Raw genomic sequence first — 25,526 nt, 5'->3', positions numbered from 1 at the left:
AAATACCACTGACAAGCATGCATAACTATCAAAATGCAGAACTTCCTGTCAGATGCATACTGATTCTCTCCATGCGCAGTACCAACCGCTGTAGTAAAAATAAGAGAAGGGAAAAACACAAATAAAGAAAGCAAGGAGAAAATAATCCGGACAAACTGTGATGGCCCAGAGTTAACAGGTCACCCATATGTACCAAGTCCTGCACTTTTTCAAGAAAACAGTCACTGGTTGCTGTCCCCTTTGTGGGTAGTCAAGCAGACGAGCTTCATGCTGTAACGTGAGGCCAACGCAAAATTAACCTCAAGATTATTGTGATGCAGTAGAAGATGAATTTAATTAAACTTCAACAAACTAACTAAACTTCACTAAACTTCCCATCAATAATAGGCCACCTTTTGTTACAAAGAATCTTCCTTTCTCTTCCTGACACTTCATCAGTTAATATTACGCGTATGATCTCACTTCTTTGCACCACTTGATGGTTACGCACCATCTCAGAACTCAAATATTTGTAATATCTCATCTTCTCCTCCCACATCACATGGTGATCAAGAAAACCGGCGGGCAATGACATTCAAATGAGTGTACCTAAATCCAATCCCCACTTTATGCTGAAACCATTCACAATGGAAATCAGCTTAGAACCCGTTTCACTTTGATAAGAATCACCATAGGAAAACTATGACCTGCCTTCCACAGACCCTCCCACAGATATGTCAGCTCTGTAAGCCTCTGCTATGGATCAGGTTATCTGCTTCACTAAATCAGCTGCCCACATAAAGTCCATAGCAAAGCAAGTACAGCTATTAGTCCAATGAGTCAATGGCCATATGCATACACAAAGTGAAAATAAAGGTGGATTATCTTTTCACGTATGCCACTGTGTAAATGTTTTGTAATAAATAATAACAGCCACTATCAATCAAGAGAGTGGAGAACAGATGGGAAGGAGGCTGTGTTGAGAGAAAGGACTCAAACAGGATTACGTATTTTCTCCCCCACCTTCCTTGGTTTGATAACAGCCCTAAATAAAACAAATCTCCAAATACAGGCAATCCCCATCAGTGTGTTCCAATATTCTGTGCAACTCTGGCTGCTTTACCACCTCAGCATAGCAGAATCACAGAGAACGACACATCTACAAAACGCTCCAACATCAGAATGTGGGTTTGGGATTACCCCTGCCCCTTCTATGGATCAACCCCTCTACCCAGCATTATGGTAATTTCATCTACTGTCAGCTTCAGGCAGGTTCGACAACAGATCTGATCCTGGAAAGAAAACAGTCCCTCTTAATGATGAACCTCAAACTCCTCCTCTCCTTGAAAAAAAACTCCTCCGCACTAGCTGAATTTCTCAATTTTCTTTCTTTTGTAAGAAAATATTTTGTATTTAAGTTTTAAAAAGAAGCAAATATTTACTTGATGGCCACTGTGCAGTCCAGCAAAACAATTGCTGAACCTCCAGGTTTCTCTCCAGTGCTAAAAGATTAACATTACAACTTGAATTAAGATTTCTTAATGGATGTTGTAGCAAATTCACTTAAGGCTGCAGATTTAAGCTAAGAGGGCAGTCTGTGGCACACATTTGTATATAACAAGCATTTTCACAATAATAATCTAAAACTTCTAAATAACTCTAAAGAAAAAGCAGGTTCTGGATTCTCATTCATAGTAACATCATTTTACACAACTCTGGTTGCGAGAGCCTTTAAAACGGAGAAGAACTACGGCCCCCTACCCTCCCAGATCTTGTTACTCTTTGCAATGCATTATCAATAACTTGGTCTTAGTACACCACTGAACACCTAAACGTACCTAAAAACATACATATACATTGTGCAAGAATCACATTAGGGTTGCGTTTATGACCTATACTCTGTTTCACCTCAGCTGAAGTATAGGCTGCATCTGAACGATAACGGCTTCACCCTTGCTCCTAAAACTGCACAGCAAGGCAGAGAGCATTACGCCATGGCAAGCAAAGCAGGATCCAGCCCTTGAGATTTCCCGTTCTGCAGAGATGCGCAATATTCCCCTCCAGTCTCAGCTGTTGTGATAGGTCTTAAACACAGCAGAACCACGGTGGTTCCCAAAGGAGTGACGTGAAGTGAATACTTATCTTCTTGGCAGTGTGGGGGCAGACAGTTGTGGCATATCAGAATTTAACTGGCAATGCAGATTCAGAAAGGTTGAAAACTACAATCAGGTTAAATCAGTGTCTATGAATAGTGAACAGCAGAAGAGACTGAAATAACATTCTGTGCTCAGCCCCAGATGTCACACAGGGGTCATCTTCCCCCACTTGCCCTTCCCCACCCACCCTCTGGAAAGACTTCCCATTAATACTGAGTTGGAAAGGCAGTCAAGAACAACACTTTGGTTTACATATTAACAATTAATCTGTAATACTGTAAGAAGCCAAAATAGTGTGTATTTCAAGAACTACCCAGCCTTCTTGAAAACAAAAACAGACCTGAAAAAAAAAAACCAAACCAAAACAAACCCAAACAATTTTTTTGTATCTTTTTTTTGCATGGCATGTTTCTCAGTCAGTTACAAAAATGACAAGAAAAGAACAGCATAAACTACATACCTTAGCTATTTGGACACACCAGTTTAGCAGAAGCTGGGAGCCAATATTATCCTTATGTTCATGAACATAATCCAACAGGCAGCCATGAGGCATCAGCTGAGTGACTAGTTGAATGGTTGGGCTCAAGCAGACACCCAGGAGTCTCACCAGGTGCGGATGGTCCATGCTGGCCATGATAAGAGCTTCCTGTAACAACAAAAGTGACCCAGTTACTCCAGTGTGCGTAAAGAGTCTGTGCACACATTTCCCATAGAGCATCTAAAGGGGATCGGTGTAATCTAAGCACCATGAATTCCTCTGTTGTCTATCCAGTGCTAGGCACACCTAGGCAGAATCCATTCTGATGTAACAGATGCTTGATACAATGAGCCCCAAACAATGAGTCAGACTATCTGAACATATCCAGCGAAGGCTCAGATCAGAAATTCTGCACTGCCCTATATTCCCTGCCCCATTACAGCCACAGAAGCAAAGATGCATGACACCCTTGACTTTGCTTAAAGGTCTCACTGGCCTTGTTTTACTTCCCTTAATTTTGTTTCTTGAATATATCTTCCCAACTTGTGGTCAATTCACTGGGCACTAGCTTTTTTCTATGCAAGCAAACTATGCTACTCATGAATAGTTCGATGGCCAATTAGGCCTCATTTGGAAAGATATTTGCTTAAGCTCTGCTAAAATGCCTTCCTAGATCAGAGATTTTATGCTTAGTATTTTACAGGCTTAAGCATATAAGATTTATATGTCGACTGAAGCTTTCCCAAAGTTCAACCAGCAAAGGGTTAAGAATCAGGTTTAGTGTGGGCTTTTCAAATGGGTCTGATGCTCACAAGTCCTACTGCAAGTCAGCAGATTTGTTATTCCATTAGGATATGACCATGCTACCATCTATGACTGTTGTACAGCCATAGCCTAAACTAGTGGTCATGATGGTATAGTAGCAGCCCAGCTGCAGCAGCAGTCCTGCCTGTTCCTGATGTTGCCACAAGTAGACCACTACACAAAGCAGTAGCTTTCTGAATCCAAGCCTCTTAGCTGAGCTCCTGAGTCTTCCAAAATCCTCTACCAATAGATCTTGGGTGAGTTACTTCATTTTTTTTCCAAGCTTCAGCTTCCCCCACAATGAACAGCAGATAATATTCCTTTCTTCTTCTATACTTTATTTATCTGATCCAGATTATAAGTTTTCAGAGATTTTCAGCTAGCTAGCTAGGTTGTCCAATACCAAGGACCAGGACAACTTAATCTTGGCTACATTATTGGGCTGTAAAGTTCGTACCACTGACGAGTAGCACAGGAGCTCCTTTTAAAAAACCTACACATCTGTTCTTGGAGGTAATGCTGCCATCACAAGCAATTGGCATTCAAAAAAGGCAGGGAGAAAGCTTTTCTCTCTCATTTACTAAGCTGAGTCCTCCATTTCAAGACCACTTCATCATGGCAATGGAACAATGAAAAGTGAGATGAAACTGCGGCTTTGTAAAGCTATTTTGGTTCTCTTTCTTTCTCAAAAAATCTATACGACATCTTTCTGACAACTTAAAGAATAACAGCTGTAACAGTGCCAAAGAAAGAGAGATAGAAAAAAAGGATGAGAAAAAGTTGGCATCCCCCAACTCATACAAGTTTGGTGGGTTTTTTTCCTTCCTTCCCTATATTAAGGCAAAAAAAAGTCCTGGCAAGTAGGCTGAGTTTGTATTAAAGGAAATTGCTCATCATAGTACAAAGAATATTTGAAACCAAATTGCAGAGTATTTGCATAATAGTTCTCTCTTTCTTTCCCTCTCTTTTTTTGTTAAAACGAAAAGATGAACAAGACACTAATTGTAGGGTTTTTTTCCCCCCAATAAGAAAAGAGCAGATGCTCTCCATTGGGGGGAGTATCTCCTTCCTTTTTCTTCCTAAATGTATGTGAAAAAATAAAATAAATAAATGAATAAATAGGGGCTATTTGATGGGATGATTGAAGGAGGAGCACTGAGGAAAATTCCAATGTAACAAATTAGAAAAGGAACCTCATTTTAAGTAGTTTTGCTCACATTCAAATTAATATAGTTCTCACTCAAGTAGTATGTATGGGGTCTCCTTGAAATAATTTTGGCCTCTCTCCTGCTGTCACTAGAAAATGTCACTGAAGGCCACCAGAATAAATACGTGTTGACAGATGCATTATCCAGTTTCAGAATGCAAAATTAGTCATTTTTTCTTTTTACCCCATTCATTTTGTTCCTGCACATGCATAAGGGGACAGTACTTATTGCTCTCTCCCTCTCTGAGTAAAGGTAAGAGTTTCTCCAGGAACTTGGAGCGGGAGTACTTTCTTTGTAATGAGGACTGATTAGAACATAGACCATATATTCTTTTTGCTCACCAAGGGACCAGATGGAAAGCTTTGAAGCATGTGCTCCATTAGTCTCCAGCTACTTGCCATTTACAAGTCTATCTGAGTCCAAAGGAAAGACACTTCTGTACAATAATAAAAGCAAGCAGTGTCATTTGTCTCATTCTGATGCTACAGGAAAGCACATATTCTTCCAATAGTTTTGGGCAACGGTTCCAGAAAAAAATAAAAATGTTGTTAATAAAATATTATGGACTGCTCTGTAACGAATTGAGACACACAGCAGAGAGCAAGGAAACCTTCATTATAGATCTAAGTCACTAATGAATACTAATTTAGCATGAATCCTGGCTTCACATAGTTATTCTCATTAGTAAAAGTATTGTTATTTTTATTGAACTAGCATCTACAGGAGAACTAAATTCAGGGTTATGTCTATCCGGCACAGCACAAACACGAAGTAAAAGAGATTGCAATTGTTCTGCCAGAGCCTAATTAGACAAAACAGACAAACAACAACAACAGAAACATTATGACTTAGTAGCATTTTAAAAATCTGTTCAGCAAATAAAGAATACGAGTCCCTATTTTAAAATCTGTTTGGACACCAAAGACCCTAGAGCTACAATCTCCATGGTACTTAGGCACTCTGCAGCCTGGTTCCCAATTAAATTTTCTAAAACATTTAATCAGGTAAGGCACCTAAACCCACACACTTGGCTGTCTAACACAGGTATCTTTCAAAATCGGCCCCTACAATTTCCTGCATCTCCTGGTAGCCTTATGTCTGCAGATCTTGCCTCTATACTCAACTGGCACAATTACATGAATGATTTTAAAATTGTGCCTATTCTAATTTAATGGAGAAGAAACCGAGGTACAGAAAATCACAACCTACTATCTACCATCACACAGGAAGCATAGAGCAGAAGTGGGAACTAAGCCCCAGATCACTTTATCTTTCTCTCCTGAAAAAAATCCTTTGAAGGTTGAAATAGAATAGGGGAGGAGGGGAGAGAAATGGTTAAGATACAGTATTTTATCTTTTCCCCAGGAGTCCGAGTCTTTGTAACATCATGTGCTCACACTATCATCTGAGAAATGACAGGAGTGGTGACAGTTTTGAAAGGCTCCTGTTGAACATCAGGCACCCTCCTTCATCTATCTGCAGGAGCAAGAAGTCTTATCACACGAGCGACTTCCCAGCCAAACCAAATCTCTTCCTGGAGTTTGTTTATGCTACTGTTGCTGCTCAGGTATTAATTATCACAGCAGTGCGTGGCAACCATAGGCAGGACAGTTGTAAGTCAGCCAGCCTAGACACAGGTAGCTGTTGTGGAGCTCAGCTTGCCCTTACCTCTAAGATCTATTTTGCAGCCTGTGGTAAGCCCTGACCAGCTGAGGCTAGGGTATGACAAGATCTCAAATGAGTTACTCAAAACCAAGGCTGTGCATGTATATTCTATTCACAGCAGTGCTTACGGTGTTAACATACCCAAGGGGAAGGCTGGTAAACAAAAACCTTGTGCAGAAGGCAGCTAATCCCGCAGGTAGCTCAGCAGGGTCATTGTTGTGTCCCCCCAGCCTTGTCATAGAGAGAATAACAGGTGACTTCAATTGAGCCTTCCATGTTCAACTCAATATTATACTTCTCGGATATGCTATTTTATATAAAGAAATCATGTCATGTTGATCATTCCTCTCTTCTGTCCCTTTTGCATGTGGTTGAATTATTCCTGCATTAAGTTCAGCTCCTGTGATTTATATAAACAACCGTAGATTAAACAATTATATTAAACAATGACATAAATGTTATTTTAATGCTTTACACTGATCCATCTGTCATGTGCATTTAGTAGCACAACAGCATATCCAAGAAGGGTGAATTTGTAGATCCCAGTGAGCCATCACCAGACCTATGACTCTGGTTCCTGTCAACACAGCTGTGTCAATAGGGGTCTGAGGAGATGCAATTGCTAACCCACAGCAAGAAGGCAGAAGCCCACAGAGCACCTGCTGTTAGACTCCAAAACATGCTTATACAGGTAGAGCTTAAGTCATGAGAGGTGGCTATCCCTGTAACGATACCATGCGTAGTTACATCCAGGCTAAAAGCACTCGTCAACACAGATGACAAAGGGAACTAACCACTCACTTCTCACAGGTCACTTAAGTCACCTTCATTCCTTAGATGGCTTTGAAAATCCCAGCTAGCACTGTTTCCTGATCTTTCCATGCTCTGCAGTCATGTTTGAAATGTCTTTCATTTGACTGCTGTTTCTGAAAAGTAACTCAAAATTCAACTAAAGCCAAGATTTTCATTTTGGCCTTCTGGGATGAGGAAGAAAAAAAACAATTTTCAAGACTGCAAGAAGAAAGGGTTTCCACAGTGCTCTGCATAACACCTACAGCATGTCTTATAGTATTTAACTTCCTCCTTTCCTACTTTGATGTGTTACTGCTATCAATTACAACTGTCAACTGAACATAAATATTAGCCAGCATGCTGGTCTATGAAGAGCATATTTTGATACCGGTTTTGTTTCTCTCACCAGCTGGTTTGTAAACCAGTGGAGTCAACAAGGTGCATGTGCCACCAGCAGTAAAACGATGCCACACTTACATCCATGTTGAATACTTATTCTCCACCCAGAGTGGTCCAGGACATCACTTTCTTCCAGCACACGTCCTCCATTAATTAGAACATCAGTTCAGTACGTGGTCAAGCATCCCTGGCCAGACTGTTCCTGAGACGCTAGAGATGGCATACAGGCAACTCCTAGGGACCCCTGGGGTCCTGGAACAGGACTGATCCATCACCTTGCCGAGCCTAAACCCATGCTCTAAAGGAAATCCTAACATCAGAATCAGTCAAGTGACCTTCCCTCAGCTGCTTACAGACACTGAAACATGTGAATGGGTTGTGTCACTATGTCCTGTACTGCGTGGGGGATCCCAGCACCTTCTAATGCAATGCTTCAAAACCTCATCTCCTTGTTGCTGAAGACTTCATCTAACAACAGAATTAGCATTTGAAGCAATATTTATTATCTCCTTATATCAGATTTAAATATCTGGCAGAGGGGAAAAGATACTCCTTCTGAAGGCTTGTTCTTTAACATATGAGCTTCCTGAGTGCCAATGGCCATACCACACAGAGCGCTGGGAGAAACCCAGATAGCAAATGTCCCCTTCCAGTGCCCCATATACACATGCTATCCCTCAGAGCCAACGCAGGAGAAACATGCTCCCTGTTCCAGAGAAGTATCACAGATCTGCTGCCCCAATTCAGCAAGTCCAGGGTAAATTTTACTGCTCCAGTTAAGCAAGATGAACAGACACCTGATAGAGAATTCAGTAAGCAGGGACAAAGTCTGAAAAAACTTTGGTTTCCTAACCTCCTGCTTCTAACTGTTCTTGCCATAAAATGCCCCCAAACAAAACAAAACAAAAGAAGCCAGAAAAGAACAATACACCTGGTTTTCCTAATCATCGTTGAGTACATAAATGTACTTAAAAGCTGACTTCATACTGTGCTGTGCATTTTTCTGAAAGCATAAGCTGTGCTGTGGTAACAGGAGAGATACTACAGCAAATACGCTGCTTTTTACATTAATTTTACAATGCTTCTAATGGCTAGGGCACACACCTGTCTGGAATGCACGTCTGATCTGCTTCAGGGCAGATCCAATTACAGTCGAACATATTTTCCATGCATTTTGTTTGTCTGCTAGGTCTTACAAATTTTTTAGATTATAGTCAACTTAGCCTATGCAGTCTGCACAAATACTTAAGCTGAGAGACAGCACAACTTATACTCAACAACATACATGGCCACATTTATCATATGACAATGATACCCATTGTTATATTTCCCCTGTACTTCCTATGCAAGATGCTGTTTTCAATTGCTTTACAGCATTGCTATACTTTCCACCCTTGGGCTGCAATTTTTCACCACTCGGGCAGATACCCTCTGGAAAGCTGCTGTTGAAATGTCTCAGCCATTTCTGAAAATGAAATGAGAGATGCAGCTACAGGGACCAACAAAGGATATCAGAGTCCCACAGTGGGACAGTAGCAAACAGAGGGAGGACAGTAACAGCATAAACTGCCACAGCTGTTTTCCAGGAACCATTTCATAGTCATTAGGAGCAGACACATTTAACAGGGCACTTTCAGGCAAAGGTCTTATTTGGGACTTGGCAACAGCTTCTATAACCAATTTTACTGCTGCGTAGTACAGTGAACAGCACTTGAATGCTGCAAGGGCAGATTCAACACTGAGGACTGAGCTACGCGCTTGAACTCGGCTCATGTGAGTACCATAGCATATGTCATGTCCTGTGACAAAAGAGGTTCCTGTACCCTCCTGAGAGACGGTGACAACACCTAGGTTGCGTACAACAAATTCTCTCAACTTCTCACTGGAGAAGCAGGACTCAGGAGCAAATGAAGAAAGGTATTAAAGTAGTAGTAGTAGAGTAGTAGTAATAAATACTTACAGTAGGTACAGTTTCATCAATGGTTGTTGCACAAAAGTGTGACTGCTGATTCAGGTGCAAACCCTAAATGTACACTCACACGATCAATTGCTTTTTCTTTGGAGAAACACTGAGTTTGACTGGCACAACAAGAAATAACTAGAGGTCTAAATGAAGTTTATTAAGGAAGTCTAACAGGCTGTTGGCTAGAGTTCTGCACTAACCACCATCTCCTTGAAACTCCCACCATGCTTGTTTTGCTTTAGGAAACCACGTTAAGGAAGCTATGTGACCAGAGAAGATAACAGCATGAGTTTTGTTAACCTGTGTTTCCTCAGAGCCAGGAGAAACTCTTATGATTAAAGACACTATAGGCTTTGAACGGGTGGTGTTGGACGTTGTCTCATTTGGACATAAAAGATTTCAGCTTTTTTGAGATCACTTTCCAATGAAGAGCTTGATCAGAGGTCCGTTGGGTAATAAGTGGAATCACTGCATACTTAAAGTGGAGTACAAGTGTGCTGCACCATCACTTGGTGACATTAACTTAGTCCTTCAGAAAGTTCTGGAAATCCAGCTGGCAGGTGTGCCACTACACCCAAAACTGTCTAGGATAAAAACTAAGAATGAAAAATAACATAAAATAAAATTCCACAGAAGAGACCACAGATGCACATGTGATGGAATGATGCATCCACACATGCACAAAAGTGATGGAAACAGCATCAGGCAAGTACCACACACTTGGCTCTAACCGAGCTAGTGCCATTGGGAGAAGCTGGTTCCAGGTCAGTGTCCCACCCTGCATGCAGGCTGCAGCCTGGCGATGAGCAAAGGCATGGTACAACACTTAGAGTAACATGATCTCCACTGTCCAGGAGCAGAGTTGGTCTGCAGCACTGCTAAAGGGGTGTACAGCCTTTTCTGGAGGGGGCATGTGTCTTTAAATGTGCTGCATTTCTCAGAGCAGGCATACCCTCTGAGACTCCTTTGCTCTTCACAGCGCTTGCACACAGCAGAGAGGGTATGTACTCTTACTGACTCAACACTGCAGAGGCACAGTCTGCATTGTTGACACTGAAATCAAATGCATGTGATTGCCCCATGCGATTCAAATGCATCAGAGAGATGCCCCACTTTCCTCCACTTACTTGAAACTAGCACAATCCAGGGATTTGAAAGCTCTCTCTCTCCAAGGTGATGCTTACAGACTGCTGGGTTAAATATTCCATGCCCACCTTAGAAAAGCAGTAGGCCCTATTCATGCAAGAATAGATACCTTCATGCGCTTATAGAAGCAAATCCGGCTCACTATATATTTTGGAGCAACATAAAATAATTTAAAAAACCAAACCAAAACAAACCACAAGAAAACCAGGACTGTTCCCTGTCCTGCAAACACTGACAGCATGAGCAACCATGCTGACTCCAACCGGGCTCAAGTGCTTAGAGTTAAGAACATGCTTAAATGTTTGAAAGTGTAGGAGACACATTTCGTAGAACCCACACACCATATGCTTCTTACCTCTCCCTGCTGACTTTGTACCAATTAACTCTCCCAGTTCATCAGAACCCATGTTAGACAGCTGAGGAGGAATCTCAAGTCTAAAGGAACAGACCTCTAGTGCATAACAAGCTAAGTGAAGATTTTCCATCAAACATCCAGTCAGGGGACAACTCCCCCCAGCCTTTCTGTGAACCCTGCTTGAAACCATTCATTCTGGTGATCAGAAAGCAAAATCTAGACCATTTTCAGTTCACTTATGCACAGATGGCCAAGAGTTCAGGACCTCAGCAACCAGAAATGTTTGCACTGAAAGCCATCAAAAGAACTAACAGCGGGTTTCAGACTGGCCATCCCCCCTTGCAGATCGGGTGTAAGTGGTTTAACAGCACGCACACCTCTTTGTAAAGATACTGTATCATTCTGACAAATGTTTTACTTACAGTTTGTGACACGCATCATTATTTCAGAACAGTCTGTCAAAAGTGATTTGTTTCTTACTATTTTGATGCAACTAGCAAAAATGTTTGCAGTTTAAAACATACAGTCTAAAAAAGCAATCATTTCAGCTATATTTGAACAGAAGGGTAAACAGACCTTACCACTCACCAACTTACAAACATTTTCAGCCTTAGCTGCTGATTCCTTCCAGAAGGAGGGAGTTACTGCTTTGATTTTTGATTTAAGATGAGTGATGGCAAGGTCTCAAGAACAAGCGATAGAGAAAAAAAATAATCTATCAAGTTCTCACTCCTTTCTGAAGAGTCTTAGGGCATTGCTTTGAAATTTTCTGGTATCACTGAAAAGCTTGACTTTATAATCATGCACTAAAAGCTCCTTCCTCCTTCAGGATCAATTTAAAGGGATAGCATTAGACTGAAACCTAATTTCATCAAGTATACTATCAACATTAAGAGTTGTTTTAATCAAAGATACATTTTGCCCATAACCCAGGTATTTCATCTCTCACAATTGAGAATTCAAACTAGACTACTCATCTCCATGTTTCCCTCATCTGTATTCAGCTGCATAAGAGCATCACACTCAGGACTCAAGTACTGCAAAGGGATGATGATATTTAAACAAAATAGGTTTCATTGGACTGCTTGGTTCACTGTTTTTGTGGATTTTGGTCGTGTTTTTTTTTTTAAACCAAGCTGGTATCAGTGAACCACAAAGTCATCAAAAGCTGCCACATATTTATCGTGTTACAGCACATTCTTCCTTTCAACATTACTATGCCTGCTATTTCCCCCTGAGTTTCTACAGTTTTTCCTCCACCCTTTTCTTCTCTATTTTTTTTCTTTCTTTTACCACCCTGTTGACCTACTCTTCTCCTGAAGACAAAATTAAAAACCTCTTAGAAGAAAAAAATGCTTGAAAGAAAATCAACCGCCACCACCAAAATTCATACACTTCCCGCCTTCTGTGCACTGCGTCGCCTCTCCCACGTGCTGTGAGGCTGGGCTGGGCCCTGCGCTTCACCTGTCATGGCAGAACCTTGATCCTTGCTGAACTTCTGCATCCAGAGATGTGGTCTCCTTACCGCCACTGCCAGGCAGATCATCCCAGCTCTAGAAAACTCTTAAACCAGCAAACATTGGGAGCGTTGGGTGCAACCGGCCAGGCTGTGGTAGCGAGGGGGCTGCAGAGGAGCCCCCTGTGGGAAGAGGCTGGGGCTGCCCCAAACCGGACACAGCCGGTTCCAGTCAGCCCGTGCCGCCACAGGCAGCAACCAGCTGGGAGGAGAGCCAACCGGAGCTGGAGAAGGTGTGGGTTTCCACACTTGTTTTCATGGGGTTTTTTTGGGTGTGTTTTGTTTGTTGGTTGGTTTTGTTTGGTTTGGGTTTTTTGTTGTTTTGTTGGTTGGTTATTTGGTTTTGGGTTTTGGTGGTGGGTGGTTTTGTTTGGGTTTTTTTGTTTTTTGTTTTTTTTAAGCCAATACCAAATCAGCTATTAAATATTTATGTTAATTGGCAATAAAACAAGAGTTACATATAATTAATCCATCCTATCTATTCCTTGTTCCATACATGTATATCTTGAGAAAGTTGTTTTCAAAGACCTACACTGCTATGGTATGACATTGTACTGGGATCAAAGAATATGCTGTGCCTCCAAGAGGCACACCGTGAAGCTCAAAACACCACCAAGTTGCCAGTTCTGTGGTCATACTCAGCAGACTTCTGTGCCAGTGAAATGGCAAAGCCACAGCAAGCTGTTGCACATCACTGGAGGCCTTACAGGAGTGTGCACGGAGGGGAGGTTTTGGAAGTAGATAAAGATGGCACGTTTGGATTGTGCTGTGACTTTAGAAAAGGAGAAAATGGGTATCAGTCACCAGCTCTGGGCAGGCCAATATGAATTTGAAAGTGACCTGGAATTTTGTCTCATTTATATGGGTAGGGGAGCGAGACAGACATCTCTGTACATTAATGTGTCTTTCAGGACTGGGCTAGATAAGGGTATTACACGACAAGAAAATGCTCTCTCCGTGTGACACTTTTTAAGTCCACATGGAGCAGTGAGTGCCACTCACTCTTGCAGCACCAGCTCAATTGCAAATCAGACGGCTGATCTGCAAGTTTTAGTTGAGCTAGAAACATTTATATGGTGACACAACATGGTTTAACTTTCTGGAGCTCTAGGACACTTTGAGAGCTTGCCAATCTGTCACATAAAAGTTGACATCAAATAACCTTTGGTAGTCTAGAGTTTCACTCAGATCTATGCTCTCATCTGAATGACAGCACTGTCAAGAACATAAATTATGCTCTCACCTTATAGAAGAGGTTAGTCAGAGAAGGACCAGAAGCATCTCCTTGCTCTGCTTAAAATCAGACAGGACACATCACCCAGATCCTCAGAAAAGACCTAGCACTGGAAAATGTTTCCCATCCTTTACTCAGCTAAAGAAAAGATTCCCCAGTCCTCCCACTCCTCCCTGCTGACCACAACTTAATCATACACACAAAATATTTAATATTCCAGTTTGAATTTGACAACATTCCTGTCTAATAAACATAGTCTGGCTTTTGAAACAACCAGTGACTTCAAAACAGAAATCCACCAGACTTCATTCAGAAAATGACAAAACAGGTATTTCAATCACTAACATATTTCTAAAACATCTTCTGGCTAAGGAATTCACTGGGATTTATCTCCCACTGAAAAGCTTCAGCAGAAACTCTTCCTTTTAGTTCCAACAATTTAATACACTTTACCAAGGAATATTTTTCATTATTTTGCCAAGAAAACATTTCAGCAAGGAAACTCACTCACTTTCCCCATTTCAAACACTATTTCTTTCCAAACCTCCTCCAAACACTTTCATTACTAAAATAACTTCTCAGAAAACTCGTATTTTTAGCAGGTGACTCTAGCCACCGACCTAAACCAACAATACTTCATTAAAAAAACAAAACCAAAACAAACAAACAAACAAATGCCTACAATTTGCTTGGCTTCAGAAAACACACAAAGAGCTAAATTTTGCTTTTATATGCATATACAAGTCATCCCATTGACCTCCACCAAAGGGCACTGCCTACTCAGCAAAACAGATTCCAGATTTGACCTGGGAGATGCCCATCCACTGACATTACCTCCACTCAGTGAATTGAAGCCTGGGGAACTGCCTGTAGCTAGTCCCTGTTCCACATGCCCCTACTTTATGAAGGTGTTACATTTCCATCAGAAAAACTGTTATTTGACCGTGTATTTCCTACCTTTGCATTGATACTGCTCCATATCACAGGATTTACCTATGAAAGTTGATCAATGAATGCCTTTGGAGCTAGTATTGAGCAAATGCAACATAGCTGCAATTTCTCAAGATAGTTCAAAAATCTATATAACTAGTTTCTTAAACATTTTTATATCATTTGTCATATAAAGCATTAAGATAACAACAGGCCCTGGTCTATCTGAAACCTATTTAATTGTATTTTGTACAATGCATATTTGTCTCTGCAATTAAAAACCTGGTAGTCTATATAAAGCAGAATCTTTCAGGATTCAATTGCAATCACCTTATAAGTAACTAAGAGGTAAGAATACCTATTCTCTCTCTTCTGTTGCTAATAAACAATTTGCCTTATATCAAATGTCATTCAGCTTCTTTAAAATACCTGACCTGGGGGCAAGCACTGACTCATAACAAGAGATGTTTGAAAAGAACATTTCAGATACATTTGCAGTAAATAGATATTAAATTAGATATTAAATTAGATATTGTCTGAAAACAAACCTCATATAGTATCTGCTTTTCTAAGTAAACATTCAAAGCCAATTTATAACCAGAATATAATTAAAAATAAAAATTAAAAAAATTAAATCATTTGCTTAGATGTTATGAGATCTATGTTGCAATTAACAGAGTCCCATCTATAAATGAGTATAATAACAATCATCATCATTCCTCTACCCTTTATCTGTTGTGCCTATCTTGATTGAAAGCCTTTCAAGGCAGGGACAAGCTCACCATGTTTTCACAGCACAAAAGTTTTCTAATCCTAATAGGTCCAAGAGGTGCCATGTATTACAAAGAGAAGCCACAACAAAGTTAATATGGAAAATATTGCTCTGCAAAATCTTGTTTATTTTTGGAACTACAGTTTCACTATTGAAGCACCAAGCATTTCAAACCAGCAATTACTGCTCCGTGGACTGCCAAGCCACATTGTCACCTCAGCTCTGTCTCTGTTTATCCTAGTTATTGCACTGAAGTCCAAAAGGTATTGGCAGAATATTACAAAGGTTATCAGCAAGCCAGTCATGTACCAGATTTCCCTGTCTTATTTTTTCCATTTCAACTATGTGACAAGCTGCGATAGGGACAGTTGACTATCACTTGTAAATAATATGGAGAATATTAATATGAACAGATGTTAATTATATAATTTTTATAAGTCTGTGACAGTTGCTGATGTACCAGAGGTGTCTGGATCAACACCGAGACATGGAATACACTTAAATTTTGAAGGGTTATCTGCAACAAAGCACTAAGGGAGAAGTATTCCAAACTACAGTTTCTTAGAAGACTTGAAGATAAAATCTATTTCAACAGTGATACTTCAAGTTCAGCTCCTACAAGTCTGTGCTTCTGTGCCCTTAAATTTCTATTTAAAATGGATACAGTGTGAGTATTTGTATGTATAAAATGGTCCCGGACTTGTTTTCTTACTACAAGACAAAAAAATTTGTTCTCCCTCAAGTTGACTTGGCACTTTGGCAATATAAAACCAAGTGTGACAAATACAATGCACTGATCCTCCAGGGCCCTTTGCCCTTGCTCACCTTCTGCATTGTTGCTGCTGTATGAGTTGCAGCATGTGCTGGAGCTCACACACAGACCCATCAGCCTGCTTTCCTGAAAAATCTGGTATGTAATAGCCTACTCAGCTGGCACTGAACTAAATCAGACAAGTGTACTTCAAAAATGATTAGCCAGCATATACATACAGTTTTACAGCTAGCTCCTCTGACTTAAATATCAAGACGGTTCTTCTTCAGACCTTCCCTCCAACTTCATTAGATTCACCGTTAACCTCGAACTAGTGATGGCTTTTTTAGGATGCATTACAGTTAAGCCTGTGGAAACAGTACCTCTTTTTTATTAACAGAGGTCCCATAAAAACCTGCATTTTTTTATCAGCATGGCAACATTCTGGCATACACATTGCCCTTTAGGAACTTAAACACTAACGCGTGCCTATTTTATATTGTGAACGTGAGCTGGAGGCACAAAGGAAAAATGCAAAGCAATAAGAAGTTTCTTAAATACAATTCAGTTTCTTTTAGTGGTAAGCCACCACTGGCTGCCCAGTTCTCGTTGCCAAAGTTTGCTTTAAAATGGAATATCTCTGTCAGCTTCTTCTCATATCAAGCATTATTCAATAATTTTATCTTCCATTTTACGAAGTTTTGTCAGTTTTATTTCTGCACTTTGCATCTGAATGTCAGAAAGACTCTGCAAAGAATTCCAGTGTCCCAGTCTGCTGCTGGCTGTTTCTCATGTTCATAATTACAAGTCTATCAGCTATAGCCTGCCACTCCAGCAAGATCTGTTCCTACACAGATAACATCTTCCCCCTGCCTTAAATCACACCATCCACTGGTTGTGCAGATTAAAAGACTAGCGCCTGCAGGCACTACCACGTTGGGAGGTGTCCCCAGAATTCATGGCCTTACAATATCCAGTAGAAATTTTTACTGAAGTGCATAAGATTGTTCTCCTAAAATCCCACATCTAGATAAAAAGTATGTAAGTCCTGGGAAAATATGAAGCTGGAGTAGAGCATTCTGGCTCACGTCCAGATCTAACATATAGTAAAGGGTGGCAACATACAGGGATATGCCAAGAACTAGAGACCCACAGTACTGTAAGTAACAGAAAACTCATCATGGAAATACAAATCCTAAGAGCTTCTGGTTAAGTCTCCTAATTAAACTACTGTGTACCTATTTTGATACTCATAGCACCACTTCTCTTTTAATTTTTTTTTTTAATATTCCCATCCTTTGCTTGTTCAATTTCTAAACACTTTTTTCAAAAAGCTCCCTCCTACTGTGTCCTGATAAAACAGTGGCAAGTATGGATCCTGAGCTTCATAATAACAACACATACAGCTAAGCAAATAACTGACTTCATGTTTCAGTAACCAAGTTCAAACACACACTGCAAAGCAACAATTATCAACCATGTTACTGGTCATACCTTTAAAAAGAAATCATAACATAAGACATCAGTTTGAAATTTTTCCTTCACATACACACTTTTTACACCCAAAACCAGATTAGCATTTTTATTAGTTTCAATTAATCCACAGCTGTATTTTCCCAGTAAATAAACTAGCACTCCTTCCTGATCTTCTCCCTGCTTACAGATTTACCCAACCTTACGCAGGGTTTCCAAGTCATAATGCAACACAAACTTTAAATAAGGAGTTCTGCCATTGCCATCAATAAGAAGCTTCTGAATATACGTCGTAACTCATTTGAATAACTCGTAGCATCAGTCACTCACTAATGCACGTGTTCCTCCCTTAAACCTGTGGTAGACTTCTTGGAAGGATGACTACAGAGGTAAAGTTCTGGTCCTGCTGAATTCACTGGCAAATTCACGGCTACCGTTGATTTCAGCAGGGCTCAGATTTCCCCCATCACCAGTAACAGGCAAACTCCCTTTCCCTTGCTGTATTTTCCAGTTAGAGTGTTGTGCCAGCAGCACGGTTTCCAAACAGCCTGGCTTGTCTGTGCTTGTACTTCATCCTTTCTGTGTATATACTTGCTCTGTACAGCCACATGCTCTTGCATATGGAAAATTTACAACCCCCTGCACATACACACACGTGTTACCCTTGCATACTATGGAAGGAAAATCTACAGGAGTAAGTAACATTTAAAGAGAAGATTATTACTTAAGATGGAAATGTGGCCTTGCAACAGTTAATCTTCAGATGACTAAAAGCAGTTAACCTTCAGTAGTGATCAGATTTCCAGCTTCTGTAGCAGCTGATCACTCTAGGGGCTTGCGCATGGTATGCAGAGTTCTCAAGGACAGCTTGATTTCTGGCATCTCTGGACAAGTTGGAAATTGTAATTGCAATCACAGTGAGCTTCTGTGCCTGGAACTGACAGGCAAACTGTTCCCTCTCCTAAGTGGCTATACTTACACTGTGTGTAAAGTGGGAGGAAGAGGGGAGACTGCACAAAAGGGAGTCCACAATCAGATGAGTTAGGTCACCCCTTGCTCCCCACCTCCAGCAACTTAACTTGAGGGAGTGAAAACCTGTTTGAATCACAGCTGAAGCATGCTGCCAGGCAGTGCAGCAACATTGCTGTTCATTATCAGCTATTCTTACAGAGACCCCTTATACCAGTTGGAAAGGAGGATGTTTACATAAATGACAGCAGAAGAGGATAAGGGAAAACATCTCACTGCTGCCATGAAGGATTTCATTTGATCCTAAACCCACCCTTTAAACTGAGGTTCAATATTAAGTCAGTTGTATTTCCCAAGCAGCCATGCAGTCAGGGGATTGACTGTGGGGTGGCTGGATGTACTATCCAACTACTGTTAGTAGTAATGTCTTTTCAGACTATCAGAAGCACCTACATGGACTGTCAACCACTTGGCTAGGCAGCATGAGATGTATACAAGGAATTGAAAAATAATTCAAGGGACAGACAAAAATATTTCTCCAGTCACTTGCATATTCATGTAAGGCAGGATCTTACAAGAAGACTCAGTGTAAATGCATGTGTCAACTGAGAAACTGTGCATCACAGAGTGTGTCCACAGGGAGCCCCAAGGGCTCTAAGAAAGCCAACGTGGGCCAGAGAAGGAACCCAAGAGCTTCTCCTATGTCTAATGCCAGTGGTGGAAACAAAAAAAAAGTAAGTGTTCTCTTACCTTCCCCACCCGACTAGCTAGCTGTATCTCCAGTGTACTTTCCACAATGGTATCTAGACATACCTGAAGAAACAAAGTATCTAGACCTATCCAGATCTCTGAGAGTTTTCACCTGAACAGGAGATGAAATTCTCTTTTGCTAGTCAGCTACATGATTTTTTTTTCCCTCTTGAAACATCTGAACCAAAGGTAAGTTCAATACGTCTTGAGGACTTGTCTTTATTATAAGACAGGCTTACAATTTAGGAAAAACTGTTTCTCTTTCTTTTTGCAGTACAAGACATCTGACTGCTTTATTAATTTAGTTAATTAGGCCAGACATAAATAAAAGATGTGGGTATCAGCCCCCTATACGCAGCTTTAATTTGTTTGCTGCATGCCTGGTGGCGGTCATTGTCACTTATTACCTTTACACTTCACTTGACAAATGCTCTCCTGCACACTGAATGCTGCTCTTAGAGACAGCAGGGAACTACAGTAAGTCCAGGCGAAGTCAAGAAGCCCCCTAGATCTTAATTATAAAGCCATAAAAGAAACCAACTGCCTCTGAAGCTCTCTTACCAGGAAACAAATGAGAATGTGAAATTTATTTCCAACCATAAATCCCAAACCCTTCAGTTTAATTTTTCCCAAGTTAACTTTCTCACCTGGCTAAGCAGCACTGCCTTCTATTATTAGCTTCTGGCCCAATATCAGCTGACCACCATCAGTCAAACTGTCTTCATCTCAATGAGCTCAGGGACTCCCAAGGAACTCTGTGTATGCAGACTTGTGCTTGCAGCCTCTAATTATTTTCTAACAGATAATGGAGCACTTAAGTTCAGAGAGGATAGATTAAACTTGTAAGTGGATCAAAACCCTGGACAGAATCACAGCTCACAGGATTACTTCCTGGAAACACCAAGCTTAGAAGACTAGAGAGGAAAGACCCTCATCAATTGTCCATTTCCTCATGACAAGTTAGTTTAAAGAGGTTGGGTTTTGTTTGTGGGGTTTTTTGTTTGTTTGTTTTGTTGGGGTTTTTTTTGCCTCAAAGATGGTTTGCTATGCTTTCCAAATGCAGCAGGACTTTGGAATGTATTACATTATCAGTCGAGCATCTGGTTTGACGTTGAACCATCTCATCAGGCCAATGGCTACTTGACTTATTAGACAATCATAACAGTCAAATAATTTGAGGCTGAGGAGGGGAAATTGTTTTCACGAGTGAAATTGTAAGTCCCTGTTCTACTATCAAGTAGCCTCTTGGCTGCATATTTGCCGTTTTTCCTCACAGCAAGCTGCTCTTCCCTCCCTAAAACCCAAGGCCCTCGTATATTCTGTTACCAGCCGCAGGGTGCAGAGCAGGATATCTTTCCCTCCTGATACCCTCGGTGTCTGCTGGTGACTTCCCTCTCAGACACACTTGCCAGCAAGAACGCCTGCACTCTGAATTCAAATTCTGGCACCTTCTGGGGATGGTGACATGTGACCAGCCAAGCAAGGAGGAGGAATATGCCCCACAACTTAAGCACCTAACCATTTCAGCACCTGAGAGAACATTCTTTAGACTGTGAAATTATTCCAGAGATAATACGTATTCAGAAATACGTGGAAAAAAGGTAAACCTACATTTTACAAAACAGCAGCAACAACTTCTGCACAGTGAAAACAAATCCATAGAAGTCCACATGTACATTCAGGTTTTGCCCTGCAGAAGATGGTATGGGTTACTTAGTAGACTTCAGCTTGCAATGTAACAGACACGGACTACTGCAGTGATAAAAACCATGTAAGAAAGCAAGGAGCAGAGTAAAAGAAAAAGCTATCTGGGAATGTGCAGAGAAAGCCCAGAAAATAGATTCTGCTGCAACTCCCTGAAGAAGAATTCCAAATAGGGGATGTACTTTTTGATGATGGCCAATTCATCATCCCCTGATGGGAGGAGGGTGGGAGGTGTTTGGCCATAGCAGGTGCTAACATCATGCATTATACCATTATAGTCATTACAGATCCATTAGTGGGTGTTCAAGGTGCTGAAATGACAGCCCAGTAGCCAAACTGTTGTTCTTTACTCTTTCAGCATAACATTTAGCAGAATTTCAGGAGCTCACAGAGCACTTTTAGACTTACATTCTGCCAACATTAGAAGTTTTAACCAGAGCCCATGGACAATGCCACTAACATCTATACCAGCTATTTCTGTAGACACTGAAATCTCCCAAGTACTCTCTCTCTACACAAACCACTGTTTACAGGAGGCTTTACATTTTCCAGAGTCTCTCTAAAAGGAATGGTAAGTTTTACTTGCAAGTACAAGGACATACACAATCGAGTAAGAAGTAACTGCTGACAAAAGCACACCTATACTTGCCAAGTACAAAAAAAAAAAGCCAAGGGTGTGACTCTCATAATGACATCTCCTTCCCGCTGATCTCTTCCCATTCATAACCAATACGTCAGACACTTCTTTTAGAGTTAACTCCCCTATGTTCATAATGACACTTAGCCACCTGTATACCTTAAAAAAATCTGAAACAATTGCTTTTAGCAAACGACTATTCATAATACTCTACTGAAATCACAACTGATGCATTTTGCTTTCACATGTACACTTACATTTTCCTCACAAAATAACACCAGTAAACAGTATCAAGTTTTATCAGGATAGTTATACTGACCAAAGCCTTAAGAGTGAGAATGAGTAAACCACATTTTTCTACTATAATTTACTCTTCAGTGGAAGACATTTACGTTACCTCCTCCTAACAGCTTAAAATTTTAAAAAGTTTAAAACTATGGCCTTTCTGGGACAGAGAGGAACGGTCACATTAAAACCATAAACAATGCCTAGGTCGTTCTCTTTTAAAATGTGGCTTGTTTCAGGAAATAAACACAGGGGATGGCAGGAACATCTGTACGATTGCACTAGCAATTATTTCAAATGAATGAAATTAAATCATCTTCTTCATCAATGCAGTACAGCAAAGGATGTTACAGACCACTGTACATATATCAAACGCAGCACTGATACAAAACATCTTATTTCTCCTTATTGTCACTTATATCAACTAATGATAAAGTCCAGTTCTTTTTTATTATGATTAAAAATAACCTCTGTGTTGTTATTAACCTCTAGGACTAAAAATAACTTTTCTCTCACCTTGTTAGCACTGGGTCAGAGATTCATGAGAAACTGTGAATTTAAAGAGAAACCTCTCCTAATGTGGCTGTACCTTACGTAGTTAAAATCTCTAGAGTTTCCAAAGAATCTTCATAACTTCTGAGTCATTTATCAGGTGTTGTGATGTGTACACCGGAGGGAAATGTGGTCCAATGAATTAAGCCAGCTGATCAAGCTGAGCTATGAAACCTCTGACAATTAACTTTGTCTTTTAACAAGGACCTTATGTTTTCTTTGTAAAGCGCTTCAAAGTTAATCAATATCAGAGAAGGAGATATTATTATTATTTTTCTATCAGATCTGGGGTCAGAGCCTCAGCTGGTGCAAGTTGCTCAGTTCCACTGACTTTCACACAGTGATAAGAATTCCTTCGTCGTGAGGCTGGAATCCATATCACCGACCACCGACATCAGATATGGAGCACAGGTTGGGTTCTGTGGCCTTGCACTCCCTCCACGCTCACTTCAAAAGGGTGCTGAATAGCAGCTCTCCTCTTTCTGGACCTCTACCATTGACCATTATTTTGTTCATTAAGCAAACATCTAATCCTCTTTACTCCTTTAGTGTAATTCATTTCTTCTGCACAGAGCCAAAATGGTTTTTTTTTTGAAAAAAAGAAAAAAAAATTCTTCACAATGATTATTGAATGTCAGCAACATAAATGTGCAATGCATTGTAAAAAGCACAGCAAATGCCTTCATCTATACAGCTTTCATTCAATTGCCTAGGAACTTACATGTGATAATTTGTCTGAAATAGCTAAATCCATAACTGTATATTTCTATTAATTTCTAGATGGAAGAATAGACTATATAATGGGAGTACACTCTCCTTGTGGTTTAACAGTATCATTAATGCTAACCAAATTAAGTCTATACACTGAACAGACCTAAAAGTCCTATGTAATTTTCAAGTTCACAAGAGGGATTTACAAAAAAGTGCAAATTTCTATCATTTGTTAAAAAAATTGTCACTAAATAGGACATACACATTCACAGTGTCAATGAGCCTTGATCTTGACACGGAGCTAAAAACTGAGTGCATAGTCTCTGTGAACATAGAACATTCATGAAAATTATGATCTCGACCTCTTATTAACAGTATTTCAGATCAGTAAAGCAAAAGGGCTTTTAAAATCCAGCATATTTTCATTCCCCATCCCCGTTATGCTTTGCTGCTGCTGACAGCTCCCAGACTCTCAGTGCTTAGTTCTCAGGAACACTGAAGCAGAAGAGAGCTGAGGCTAAATTTTTGTTCCTGTGAGTTCTGCTCCAGTAGAGACTCACATACATGGTTAGATGCTCCCCTGCAACTCCTCCTCTCTCTAGCTTCTCTGCCATGAGATACAGGAGTTTCAGCTTTCCACTCACGGAAAGGCCATTTAGAAGAAAAGTCTAAGCATCTTAGGGTCCATGACATCTGCACAGTGGAAAAACCCAGCCCTTCATTACCATGCGTCTGGCATTACCTGGTAGCCCAGGTACTTAAGGTTCTGGAATGGAATGATCTACATGCAATAAACTAAACAGGGCAGAGCATTGTCTCATACAGATCTGCCTAGCTCTACAGCTTCAGAGAAGCAGCACTGACCTACCCGCAGCTGACGTGTAACCTTGGTTGGTTGGTTTTGTTTGTTTGAACATTGCTGGAATACCAATGCTACAGGTATGCATTAGCACTGAGACAGCTTGTCAAAGACTGAGGGAAGGAGGGAAATGGCCTACACACAAAATCTCAGCAGGTGAGTTTTTCTAGAGACATGATATCGTAGCACTTGCTGAACATCAGCACAGTATTGGTTCTGAGTACAAGCCTCTCCCTACTATTTAAAGACAGAAAACTGGCAGAAATCCCTCTGTGGAACACAGAAAGATGCACCCACCCCTGCCCAAAAAACCCCCAAACCTTCAAAGACACTGATCATCTCTTACTTACATCCATGAACTCCACATTGGCTTTTGGACCAGTGGTCTCATTAAGGATCTTAATGGCCACAGGAATCTTTACGGTTTCTCCCTCGGGCACCCAAATACCCTAGAAAGAGAAGAAAAAGTGACAGAAGACAATAATAAAAACTTCATTCAGAGTTACAGTTCTTTTTGATGCATTCTGTCACATTATGCAGATCAATTATGAACCTCAGAACTGAGAACACACAAAGCAATAAAATAATAAAAATCCCACAAAACTACTTCTTACACCAAAAGTAAATCCTTACGTAAAGTGAAAGATTTTACATCAGTGAACGTTCTCATTAGGCCCCCTTGATCTTCCTGCCAATAACCGGGTTTCTAGAGAGTAATATCAGCATGTCAGTGATGCACATTCTTTTTCCACTGACTATTGATCCTGATAAAATTGAACAAAACTCTGGATTTTCTATTCTTGATTCTGATGCTAAACTCACCAAAGCTATCAGAAAACTCGAAACTGATTATCACCAGGTCATACTATCATGCAGGGACAGGACATCCTGAGAACAATGTATTTAGAGTGAAACATTTAGGGCCTATTTCTCTTAATTAATTGATATCTGAAAATTAAAAGCTTAGATGGCTAAAAAGTAAACTTTAAAATTAAAATTCACAAACTCTGTCTCTCTTTGGCTACTTTTCCATCCTTCTTGACTACTGCTGTGTTCTTGGTAACCTCATGGTACCCATCTCTATTACTTTATTATTCAAACTGATTATTCAAAAATGTATTCCCATGACCTTTCTTGTAGCTGTAGTGACCTGGTCTGTACTTCCTCCATTTCCTCCCCAGTTTGAAGACAGATGCAGTATCTGTCCTCCTTCAGTGCTCTGACCTACCACCTCGATTTGGTAACTTTGAGTTGCTCCCAAAGGGTTGGGTGATTGGTTTGACTTGCTCATCAAGCCTTACTTCATGCCTTTGAGATTTGGACACGACCAATAGATCTTAAAAACCAAAATCTTGAACTGAAGTGGTTTTTTGCCTTGTGGGTTCTGCGCTTACATCCTGGTTGTTAAAGGGTGCATTGACATGACCTCATCTTTTCT

The 25,526-nt window shown here is 40.5% G+C and overlaps 1 protein-coding gene across 7 annotated transcripts in view; it reads right to left on the bottom strand.

Annotated features, from left to right (window-relative positions):
* The window catches only part of ERBB4 (erb-b2 receptor tyrosine kinase 4), a 624,902-nt gene that overhangs the window by 93,990 nt on the left and 505,386 nt on the right, over positions 1-25,526 (bottom strand). For all 7 annotated transcript variants that reach the window (XM_075756027.1, XM_075756030.1, XM_075756032.1 and 4 more), the window contains exons 19-20: positions 24,439-24,537; positions 2,596-2,781 (exon numbers count right to left, since the gene is read on the bottom strand). In XM_075756027.1, coding sequence (XP_075612142.1) covers positions 2,596-2,781; positions 24,439-24,537 — 285 coding nt within the window. The remainder of the gene's footprint in view (positions 1-2,595; positions 2,782-24,438; positions 24,538-25,526) is intronic.

Source organism: Balearica regulorum, chromosome 6, assembly GCF_011004875.1.
Source record: "Balearica regulorum gibbericeps isolate bBalReg1 chromosome 6, bBalReg1.pri, whole genome shotgun sequence".
Taxonomy (NCBI): domain Eukaryota; kingdom Metazoa; phylum Chordata; class Aves; order Gruiformes; family Gruidae; genus Balearica; species Balearica regulorum.
This window is presented reverse-complemented; position numbering and strand designations above follow the sequence as displayed.